The sequence below is a fragment of the Ovis canadensis genome, chromosome 1 (assembly GCF_042477335.2).
Source record: "Ovis canadensis isolate MfBH-ARS-UI-01 breed Bighorn chromosome 1, ARS-UI_OviCan_v2, whole genome shotgun sequence".
Classification (NCBI taxonomy): domain Eukaryota; kingdom Metazoa; phylum Chordata; class Mammalia; order Artiodactyla; family Bovidae; genus Ovis; species Ovis canadensis.
Genome location: NC_091245.1, coordinates 182,089,294 through 182,101,741, shown reverse-complemented (window position 1 = coordinate 182,101,741; position 12,448 = coordinate 182,089,294). Strand labels below are relative to the sequence as shown.

At 41.7% G+C, this 12,448-nt stretch overlaps 1 protein-coding gene across 1 annotated transcript in view; it reads left to right on the top strand.

The window, feature by feature from the left end:
* The window catches only part of DRD3 (dopamine receptor D3), a 61,132-nt gene extending 51,388 nt beyond the window's left edge, over nucleotides 1-9,744 (top strand). The window contains exons 7-8 of the mRNA XM_069554053.1: nucleotides 5,853-6,198; nucleotides 8,020-9,744. Of these exons, the coding sequence (XP_069410154.1) occupies nucleotides 5,853-6,198; nucleotides 8,020-8,216 (543 nt within the window). The 3' untranslated portion in view covers nucleotides 8,217-9,744. The remainder of the gene's footprint in view (nucleotides 1-5,852; nucleotides 6,199-8,019) is intronic.
* Nucleotides 9,745-12,448: the final 2,704 nt, after the last annotated feature.

The following is a 12,448-nucleotide window of genomic DNA, read 5'->3' as shown; positions in this document are numbered from 1 at the left end:
CCACCCCAAAATGAATTTGGCCCCAGTTTCCTACTTGGATTTATGATAAATAACAAACCTGAGAATCTGTCAAATTTAAGCTTCAGAATAGGCATTATCAAGTGATATTCCAGAAGCATGTGACTCTTGGGGTAGAGCCCAATGACTGGAGCCAGTGACTCTTAGATGTGTTGTGGAGTTTACTATCCAGAACCACCTGCATTAGAGGGAAAGGATATCACTGAAACAGACATAGGCAGAGCCAAGAAAAGTAGAAAAAGGAGACTAATGGGAGAATTTCGTGTGCCCAATTGCCATCAAATATGGGGAAAACCAAGACATTTTCATAGCTGCCCTAACTCTTATCCTTCCCATTCAAACCAGCCCTGACTCCCTAAGCAAGCCAAGTGCCAAATGAAGCCTAGAAGTGTTAGATAAAAGACCAGTATCCCTCTCCCTGAACTCCACAGCTAAGTAAATATTAGGAATAAAGCTTCAAAAACCCATAATGATGAATGACAGAGCCTTGTTTAATTTCTGTATAGTTCAGTCTCTCAGTCGTGTCCAACTCTTTGCAACCCCATTAACCACAGCACGCCAGGCTTCCCTGTCCATCACCAACTCCCGGAGTTTACTCAAACTCATGTCCATTGAGTTGGTGATGCCATCCAACCATCTCATCCTCTGTTGTCCCCTTATCCTCCCGCCTTCAATCTTTCTCAGCATCAGGGTCTTTTCAAATGAGTCAGTTCTTTGCATCAGGTGGCCAAAGCATTGGAGTTTCAGTTTCAATATCCATCCTTCCAATGAATATTCAGGACTGATTTCCTTTAAGATGGACTGGTTGGATCTCCTTGCAGTTCAAGAAGTCTCAAGAGTCTTCTGCAACACCACAGTTCAAAAACATCAATTCTTCAGCACTTAGCTTTCTTTATAGTCATGTATAGTCACATCCATACATGACTGCTGGAAAAACCGTAGTGTTGAGTAGATGGATGTTTGTTGGCAAAGTAATGTCTCTGCTTTTTAATGTGCTATCTAGGTTGGTCATAACTTTTCTTCCAAGGAGCAAGCGTCTTTTAATTTCATGGCTGCAGTCACCATCTGCAGTGATTTTGGAGCCCAAAAATATAAAGTCTCTCATCGTTTCCGCTGTTTCCCCATCTATTTGCCATGAAGTGATGGGACCAGATGCCATGATCTTAGTTTTCTGAATGTTGAGTTTTAAGCCAACTTTTTCGCTCTCCTCTTTCACTTTCATCAAGAGGCTCTTTAGTTCTTCTTCACTTTCTGCCATAAGGGTGGTGTCATCTGTATATCTGAGGTTATTGATATTTCTCCCAGAAATCTTGATTCCAGCTTGTGTTTCATCCAGTCCAGCATTTCTCATGATGTACTCTGCATATTAGTTAAATAAGCACAGTGAGCATATACAGCCTTGACATACTCCTTTTCCTATTTGGAATCAGTCTGTTGTTCCATGTCCAGCTCTAATTGTTGCTCCCTGACCTGCATACAGATTTCTCAGGAGGCATGTCAGGTGGTCTGGTATTCCCATCTCTTTCAGGATTTTCCATAGTTTGTTGTGATCCACATAGTCAAAGGCTTTGGTGTAGTCAATAAAGCATAAGTAGATGTTTTCTGGAACTCTCTTGCTTTTTTGATGATCCAGCGGATGTTGGCAATTTGATCTCTGGTTCCTCTGCCTTTTCTAAATCCAGCTTGAATGTCTGGAAGTTCTGGGTTCATGTACTGTTGAAGCCTGGCTTGGAGAATTTTGACTACTACTTTGCTAGCATGTGAGATGAGTGCAATTGTGTGGTAGTTTGAACATTCTTTGGCATTGCCTTTCTTTGTGATTGGAATGAAAAGTGACCTTTTCCAGTCCTGTGGCCACTGCTGCATTTACCAAATTTGCTGGCATATTGAGTGCAGCACTTTCACAGCATCATCTTTTAGGATTTGAAATAACTCAACTGGAATTCCATCACTTCCACTAGCTTTGTTCATAGTGATGCTTCCTACGACCCACCTGACTTCACATTCCCACCAGAATTTGTCTGGCTCTAGGTGAGTGATCATACTATCATGATTATCTGGGTAATGAAGCTCTTTTTTGTACAGTTCTTCAGTGTATTCTTGCCACTTTTCTTAATATCTATATAGTTTACTAACAATTTTTAAACAGGCCTTATATAGCAGTTACAGACTCTTGCTGCAAATGATTTTTTTTTTTTTTAGTAGATAGGAGGTTTAAAGTTACCTACAACAAATCCAAGGTCTGAGAAGGCTCCAAGGGCAAATGAAGGAAACATAGTGACTACGTAGGAGAGATTGGAGAATCAAGAAGCTGGCATTGTCTGGAGTGTGGAGAATTAGACTCTGTCCTGCCATCTGGGAATGGAGGGCTCTGCCAGCCAGATCCCAAGGAGTCCAGTGTTTCTTCATGTCAGCCAGAGAGGTAGTGATAAAAGTTTGCAGAGAGAGCTGAAAAATATGCTCAGTAATGTGAGAACAGGAAGAATCACTTTCCTTCTGTGGGACTGAATTTCCAAATCTGTGAAAGGGAGACAGGCTGCATTAGATCAGTGTTCTCCAATGTGAGATTTCATAAGCACTCTCAGAAATTTGTCCCTGGCCCTTTCGTTTCAGAAATAATGCACCTTTTAGAAGATCACTAGATGTCAGCTCAGTCATAAATATAATCTTATAAATGGTAGGCTGGATACATCACAATGTACTTATATTAATTATTAGAAAATTCTATCAAAATGAAAACCAAATTTTTAAAAAACATATTATGATAGAATCCCTACAAACACATCTGTGAGCAGTTTATAAAACACGAAATTATCTTGAAGGCCACTTGCATTCATTCATTCATTTATTCAGCAATGTTTCTGAGTGTGTGTAGTACACTGCCCCTGAGTATTTGGAAGACTATGATTCCTTGAACTAAGGAGAGACCAGTGAAAGTTCTTGGTTGTTGACACTGACTAACATGTAAAACAGGAATTTACTGGAAGGATATCAAGGAGCTCAAGCTTAACAAGAAGGCTAAAGAACAGCTTCCGAAGATGCTGTTCATGCCTAAGGAACAGTCTGGGTAGAACAGTGAGGACACTGGATACTGACTGTCACCACTGCTAGATGAATTCTGAAGTCTTGCTTCATGAGCAAGTTCAAGGTTGTAGGTGCAAGTCTCCAACTGGCTGGGCTTGGTTCATGTGTTCATGAGCCAGAGTTCTAGCTGCCCTGTGGGGAGGTCAGGGAGAGTGAATATCTGATTTTCATGGCTTCAGTACAGGTATTGGGGAATCTTTCTTCTACTCAAGATTTACACAGTATCTGAGTTTTCAAACGTGGAAAGAAGTGCTGTTGTTGAGCACACACATCCTCAAAATACCCAAAACATCTGCATATCATCAATTTTCTACTCTGAGTCTGCTCACCCCAAACCTATTTCTTTTTATTTTTTTTCTGTTTTATAAGTGAGGCTCAGAGACATTTAATTAACTTGCCCAAGGATGCATCTAAGTAGTAGGAAGCTGAGATGAAAATCCTGAGTTTTTAAACTTTCTGTTATTAAAAATTTCAAAAGTAAAAAAGTAGAAAGACAAATATAACTAAGCCTTCAGTAGCCATCAGCCAAGCTCAGCAATTATCAGCTCATGGCCCCGTCTTCTTTCAACTACATGCCTACCTACATTCATACACCCCACTGGATTGTTGTGAAGCAGATTGCAAACATAATAACATTTTAACCAAAAATATGCTATAAGACTCTATACGCCAACAAATTTGGAAAACTCAGCAGTGGCCACAGGACTGGAAAAGGTCAGTTTTCATTTCAATTCCAAAGAAAGGCAACGCCAAAGAATGCTCAAACTACTGCACAATAGCACTCATCTCACATGCTAGTAAAGTAATGCTCAAAATTCTCCAAGCCAGGCTTCAGCAATACGTGAACCATGAACTCCCTGATGTTCAAGCTGGTTTTAGAAAAGGCAGAGGAATCAGAGATCAAATTGCCAACATCTGCTGGATCATGGAAAAAGCAAGAGAGTTCCAGAAAAACATCTATTTCTGCCTTATTGACTATGCCGAAGCCTTTGACTGTGTGGATCACAAAAAACTGTGGAAAATTCTGAAAGAGATGGGAATACCAGACCACATGACATGCCTCTTGAGAAATCTGTATGCAGGTCAGGAAGCAACAGTTAGAACTGGACATGGAACAACAGACTGGTTCCAAATAGGAAAAGGAGTACGTCAAGGCTGGATATTGTCACCCTGCTTATTGAACTTATATGCAGAGTACATCATGAGAAATGCTGGACTGGAAGAAACACAAGCTGGAATCAAGATTTCTGGGAGAAATATCAATAACCTCAGATATACAGATGACACCACCCTTATGGCAGAAAGTGAAGAGGAGCTAAAAAGCCTCTTGATGAAAGTGAAAGAGGAGAGCGAAAAAGTTGGCTTAAAACTCAACATTCAGAAAACTAAGATCATGGCATCTGGTCCCATCACTTCATGGGAAATAGATGGGGAAACAGTGGAAACAGTGTCAGACTTTATTTTGGGGGGCTCCAAAATCACCGCAGATGGTGACTGCAGCCATGAAATTAAAAGACGCTTACTCCTTGGAAGAAAAGTTATGACCAACCTAGACAGCATATTCAAAAGCAGGGACATTACTTTGCCGACTAAGGTCCATCTAGTCAAGGCTATGGTTTTTCCTGTGGTCATGTATTGATGTGAGAGTTGGACTGTGAGGAAGGCTGAGCGCCAAAGAATTGATGCTTTTGAACTGTGGTGTTGGAGAAGACTCTTGAGAGTCCCTTGGACTGCAAGGAGATCCAACCAACCCATTCTGAAAGAGATCAGCCCTTGGATTTCTTTGAAAGGAATGATGCTAAAGCTGAAACTCCAGTACTTTGGCCACCTCATGAGAAGAGTTGACTCATTGGCAAAGACTCTGATGCTGGGAGGGATTGGGAGCAGTAGGAGAAAGGGATGACCGAGGATGAGATGACTGGATGGCATCATGGACTCGATGGACGTGAGTCTGAGTGAACTCCAGGAGATGGTGATGAACAGGGAGGGCTGGCGTGCTGTGATTCATGGGGTCGCAAAGAGTCGGACAGGACTGAGCGTCTGAACTGAACTGAAAGGATATGGGCTGTTTTATAAAACATATAACCACAATACCACATCACACTAACAAATTTAATAATAATTTCTCCCTGGTGGCTCATATGGTTAAGAATCTTCCTGCAGTGTAGGAGACCTGGGTTCAATCCCTAGGTCTGGAAGATCCCCTGGAGAAGGGAATGGCTACCCACTCCAGTATGAGGAATCTGGTGGGCTACAGTACAAGGGGTCACAAAGAGTCAGACACGACTGAGCAACTAACACACACACAATGTTAAATGTTCATTCAAATTTCCTCAAATGTCAGGTGAATTTTTATAGATGGTTTATTTGCATCAAAATTCAAGTAAGACCCATACTTTGCAACTAGTAGGTGTTGTTGTTGTCATTGCAATTTATTTGTTGAAGAAATTGAGTCGTTGGTCTGTACTTTCCCATATTCCAGATTTTTCTCCTTACCTCCTAATGGTGTCATTTAACATATCCAGGTCACTCTACCTCAGAAAGTCCAGGCTATAATTCTATGCTCCCCTCCTCAAGGGATTATTGTAATTCTCAGATGTTCTATGTGTGGTAGGTGTTTTTGGTTGTAAAGGCACAAGCACATTTTGTTTACCATAACTTCCCATGAGCCCACCACTCTCAGAAGCACCCTCTGTAGGTTTCACAGAATGATGGTTTCTTTTTCCTTCATTGCACTATTTCCCTTTCAGGAACATTCAGAAGATAAACAATATCCCCAGAAACGTCAGGACCCACTCCTGTTACATCTACAGCCCCTCTCCCCTGGCCAGACACACATGGAGCTGAAACGCTACTACAGCATCTGCCAAGACACTGCCTTGGGAACACCAGGCTTCCAAGAAGGAGAGGGAGACTTGCAAAGGGAAGCGAAGACTCGGAACTCCCTCAGCCCTACCATGGCACCTAAACTCAGCCTAGAGGTTCGAAAACTCAGCAATGGCAGGTTATCCACATCCCTGAGGCTGGGGCCCCTGCAACCTCGGGCAGTGCCACTGCGGGAGAAGAAGGCAACCCAGATGCTGGTCATTGTGCTTGGTGAGTTTGAGTCATGTTAAGCTGGGATAGGTTGGATTACGTTGGGTTAGGCTGAATTCAGTGGAGCTGGTAGAGGATACTTGGGTAACCATATTTAACAGAAATTAGAAATCTGACAACTTTAATACTTGTAAATGTTAATATTTATAAATGTTTAGAATGTAAAGAGTTTGTGAATACATCTTAATGCTGATGGAAATTCAAAACACTTAGACCGAAATTTATGAAACCAAACAAGTCACTTAACTGAGCTGTGTTTTGCGTCTATCACTGAAATTATAATGGATAAACCAAATAATAAATAAGACAACAATTCAATAAAACCATCTGGCACATATTGGATATTTACTAAATGCTTACCTATTTTAAAATATTGAGGAGGGAAATGAGGATACAAAAAGACTACTGTCATGATATTATAACATCTAGATTAAATATAAAGAAAAAAAGACTGAAAATTAATTCACTCAGATGTCAAAAGTGATTGACTATATGCTGCTGCTGCTAAGTCATGTCAGTCGTGTCCGACTCTGTGCGACCCCATAGATGACAGCCCACCAGACTCCCCCGTCCCTGGGATTCTCCAGGCAAAAGAACAGTGGAGTGGGTTGCCATTTCCTTCTCCAATGAATGAAAGTGAAAAGTGAAAGTGAAGTCGCTCACGTGTCCGACTCTTAGCGATCCCATGGATTGCAGCCTACCAAGCTCCTCCGTCCATGGGAGTTTCCAGGCAACAGTACTGGAGTGGGTCGCCAGTGCCTTCTCCAATAGTGGTTGATTATTTTACTTTTTTTACTTTTCCATATTTACCAAGTTTTCCATAATGTATGAAACCGGAACTAGTTTTTATAGTAGAAAAATACAAACTTTATTTAAATAAAGAAATTAAAAATTGATAAGTTGCAGATACCATATAGAGTTAGTTAAGGTAACCATAGTCTGTTCCAATGAGTCAGTTCTTTGCATCAGATGGCCAAAGTATTGAAGTTTCAGGTAACCATATTTAATAAAAATTGGAAATCCAACAACTTTAATACTTGTAAATGTTAATATTTATGAATGTTTAGAATGTAAAGAGTTTGTAAATATATCTTAATGCTGATGGAAATTCAAAATTGACTCATTGGGAAAGACCTTGATGCTGGGAAAGCTTGAAGGTGGGAGGAGAAGGGGATGACAGAGTATGAGATGTTTGGATGGCATCATCAACTCGATGGACATGAGTTTCAGTAAGCTTCGGGAATTGATGATGGACAGGGAAACCTGATGTGCTACAGTCCTTGGGGTTGCAAAGAGTCGCACATGACTGAGTGACTGAACTGAACTGTATCCTGTTCACTGTCAGAGACAAGCCCCCAACTTGTCATATCTTAGGGACTTCTCATATCCAGGGAATCCCTATGTTAATCTCCTTAACAGCCTTAATTATGTCAATTGCATCTTCAAGGTCTTCCCCTATCAATGCCAAGAATCATATCTTTCATGGATAGACATAAAATAAACATTTGAATTGAACTGAGAAGTAGACAAGTCTAATGAAGAATTATCTAAAGATCAAACTAGAAAACTGACTTGGGAGAAAGGTCTAGGATGAATCAAAGATGTAAGGATCTAGTTTTCTCATCTCAAAAAAAAAGAAAGAAAGAAAGTGACTAATCATACCTGTTTCATAGGTTTGGTGTAAAAATTAGAAGTTTAAAAGTAAAATTAAACTTGCAGCACACTGGCTGCCATTAAGTAGACAAGTGGGACTCATTTTCATGCTGCAACAAAGGAAGTAAACAAATCCCTGACCCAGTTTTTTTTCCCTTTGCAACCTAGGGACCTTCATTGTCTGCTGGCTGCCCTTCTTCTTGACCCATGTTCTCAATACCCACTGCAGAGCATGCCACGTGTCCCCACAGCTCTACAGTGCCACCACGTGGCTGGGCTATGTGAATAGTGCCCTCAACCCCGTGATCTATACCACCTTCAACATCGAGTTCCGGAAAGCCTTCCTCAAGATATTGTCCTGCTGAAGGAGGATAGGAGAGAAGACTCCCTGTGCCCACCTTTAGCTGCCAGGCCACAGTGCTGCTGGCCAAGACCTGCTCAGAATGATGGTGCAATGTTTTCTGAATGGGGAAGGAAGGAGATCCCTGGAGCAAGGATGTCCCTGTGTGGCAGGTGTCACCAACTACTTCTTCCAGAACAGCATGTTCTACCTCCCCAGCTAAAATCTGACTTCAGTCTGGCAATCTTGAAGTGGTTTAGGGCCCCTGAATGATAAGCAATAAGTCAGAGAGAAGCTGATAGAACACGATTCTACACACAAACACAATTGTCATCAGAGGCAAGATTCATTACAGTGAAGGAAAAAATGAACAGAGCTCATAATTTTCAGCTTGCCAGGGGTCCTTGAAATCTCAGCCAGTAAACCATCTAGCAGACAGCCAGTCTCTCTTCCTTCAAATTTCTAATTAACTGTCAGGCTAACCTTGTACTTTCATGGGCCCACTCTCTCTGGTCATTCCTTTCATTCACTGCATCCTAAAATATAACAGTGCTTCCACCTCTCCATAGACTCTGACTGGCTACATTTAGTTTGGGAAATTCCTCATCCTGAGAGAGACATGGTCCTACACTGGGACCTGGGATTCATTTTAAACCCTGCTACCCCTGTATTTTGGGCTTCCCTGGTGGCTCAGTGGTAAAGAATCCACCTGCCAAGCAGGAGACATGGGTTCGATCCCTGGGTCAGGAAGATCCCCAGAAGAAGGAAATGGCTACCCACGCCATTATTCTTGCCTGGGAAATCCCATGGGCAGAGAAGCCTGGTGTGCTATGGTCCACGGGGTCACAAAAGAGTCAGATATGACTGAGTGACTAACAACAACAATCTCTGTATTTTAGCTCTAGCTAAGAAGCCCCTTTGACTCCATTCCCTTACTTTCAGAGTGTCAGCTTCAGAGTAATTCAAGGTGCGAGTGGAGTGAAAAAGGAAGGACAATTCTCTCTATAGTATCACTATTGAAACGTATGGTTCAGAACAAGCTTTGGATGTGCTTTTCATAATCTCATGTGAGGTTTTCCTATGCAAACATCTCCATCTCCTGCTTAACAGAGATCCAATACTTTCAGACTCGGAAACCCATTGAGTAATAAGTGTCCACAAGGTGCCATTCATCTCCCAGATTCTGAATATATGACAATGAATAATATAGCTCCTGCCCTCAAGGCGCCCACCACCTGCTCCAGTGTTTGACTGTTCACTTGTCTCAGGGTGGTAGGGACTCACCTAAGCTACCAGAGGACCCCAGAACTGAGACCAAGTAGCTGTCCAAAGTCATCATAAGGACAGTCTTTGAAAAGTCCTAATGCAGATGCTAAACATTATCCTCTGACAATTTAGATTAAAGGTATAATAGAAACAATGTGTAAATGTCATTCAAAATTGCATTTAGAAGAAACTTGAATAGTCTCACATTTACCTTTTCACCTACAGAAGCTCTTTCTTATTGATGACAGGATCAATAAAATCTGTGGATAATTTATGAAACATTATCATCCTGAGCTTCAATAAATTTATTGTTAAGACCTGTTAGTGCATAGGCATGACAGATATTTGCTGCAATGCTGTTAAAACCTTAAAATGCACAGGAACTCTATATGGAATCCAAGGCTTCCTTTGCCCCTTCTTATTCCTTTAACCCGTAAGTGTATATAAGGAGGCAATATACACCCCCGCCCTGGGGCCACCCCAGTGAATCAGCTACTATTACTCCTCAATGCTTTAATTGCCAATATTTTAAAATATTATTGTCCATAACAATGCTGTCTGCCCACTAGTTCTTGTACCTGACGCCATCTGGCACAATAGGTTTATGGAACAAGTAGAACTAGGGACTGAGACAATTAAATATCAGAAGAAGTCAAAGTATGTAAGTCCTAAGTTTTTCTATGCAAAACAAACAGCAACATAGGTGGGACAATGGGGTGAAAGATCATAGAATTTCATATCAAAATCAGAGTCCTAAAAGGGGAAATATAAATAGCATCAGTACTCAAAATATATGTGAAGAACAGTGATAGCAAATATTTTGTACCATTTATTTATATCAGGTCATCCAACCATTATGATAACTTCAGAAAGATAAATATTTTGTACATAAGGAAACTGGGGCAGAGGGAGGTTAACAGGTTTGCCTCAGGTCACACAGTCAGTAACTGGCAGAGCCAGGATAAAAAGTTCGTCTGCCTGATTCCTAAACTCATGCAATTAACCAATGAGAGTGGTAAAGGGGTGGGGAGAAAAAGATGGGACAAAGATCCCCAGAAGAGTCTTAGCCTGCCCCACTCACCTCCACTTGGACTCTCTTGAAAGTCCAAGGCATTACTCTCACCCTCCTTTCATGTTCAACCTCTGAACCAGTCACATGGGACATTCATAATCTGTTTTTGCAGAATCATGGAACAGACCTGAGGGAGTATTGGTTCTATCCTCTCCTTCATTCACAGAAAAGGAAACTGAGGCCCAGAATTGTTGTCCCACCACTGGTTGACAGACAAGTACTCGAATCTGCTAAATCCTAGTTCAGTACTCTTTCTACTTTACCACACTGCCTGCAAGCCCCATAAAGATCATAAACTCCATACAGATACAAGGACAAAGTCCTACTGTCATCTCCATCACTAAACTGAGGCACTTTTCCCCTCCATAGTATCTGTTGGGAAACAACATCTCCTTTCCAGAATTTCCTTCTGAGCCAGGAAGAGCCCCTTAGGGGAATCCCAAACACACCTTCCAAGCACTCATTTCAGCCTCTTCATCCTGAGGTTCTGCATTCTGCCTCCTCCACCTCTCCATTCCCAGCACGAATCAGCACACTCAACCTCAGAGCTCACTACTTCCAGAACCAGCATGATCAAGTATCCCAGGAGAGATACTGGCCTGAATAAAGTAGGGCAGAGTTCTTGGGGAAAACCAGGTCTGGAATCCAAAGACACCTAAGAGCAGTCCATACTGTTTGGGTGAAATGTAAACAGTGTGGATATCCAAACAGATGACAACCAACATTCAACTTTAGGTCTGAAGTAAATATTTTCTTCTTCTACAACACCATCCTAAAATAAATTCCATTCATTACTCATTTACTAAATTAACCCCTTATTCAATAAATATTGATTGGTTACTTTCTATGTGCTAAGCATGGCGCTTGATGCTGGGAAATAGGAACAAGGAAGCTAGAGTCCTTGTTTTCAGCAGCTTGTGGTCCAGTGGGGAGGTAAAATGCCTGTGCACAGTGATGACCTGCTTGTCACCTATTTTAAAGGGAATTCATGGTGTCTGGAAATCCCATATTCAACCTTGAGAGGGCTTTGCAGACATGCCATAGTTGAGACATAATTAAAAAGTAGAAAGAGTGTTCCAGACAGAGAAAACCTCTGAAAGAATAAGAGAACAAACAAGGAACATGCAAGGTACCTCAAATAATTCCATCTGGCTATAGAGAAGAGACCCTAGAGATAAGACAGGAAAGGGCTTCATTGCTGGCAACACCCTCCAGCTCTGCAAAAATGGCTGCTGAGCTGGTGGTGACATCTCTCACAGAAACTCTCAAGATTTTGCCTCTGCTTTCCTCCACGTGGGCAACACACATCACAGCACATTTACTGCCGACTAATCTAACTACTTCTCTCTGAATTATGATGAATTTCAGTAGAAGCAGAATTCAATTTGAATTTCTGCTCTTTTCTCTACGAGAAGAGGTATGACTTGTTTGGTGGCTGTGCAGTCAAAGATGGCTAAAATTAAGAGAGTTTAGTTCAGAAATCAAGGGAGTTTAGATCAGAAATCAAGGGAGGTCAGACAAAGAGATTTGTTTTCCTGAATGCTCAGGTCAGAATTAAAGAGGGAGAAAGGTTAAGGCATTTGCTAAGAACGGGCTCTCTCTTGGAGATCCTGACTCCCAGGCCTGTGCTCTGATTGTCTGGTATCTGCTGACATCAGAAAACTGAAAAAGCTTAATTTGAATCAACACACAGAGAGCAGCAAGGGGATGACAGGCAATTAATTTGATTCCTCCTTTCTACCTAATTCTCTCCTCATCAGCTCAGAAAGGGAGTGAGTTTCCATGACTACCTTCTGACACACGGAGGCTCAGTTGAGGGTGATGCCAGTGTCAGCTCTGCTTTGTAACACACACTGGTGAGGACAAACCCGAAGTCTGTGCCAAGCACAAGACCTGGAACCTCTTGCTCCACCTGCCCT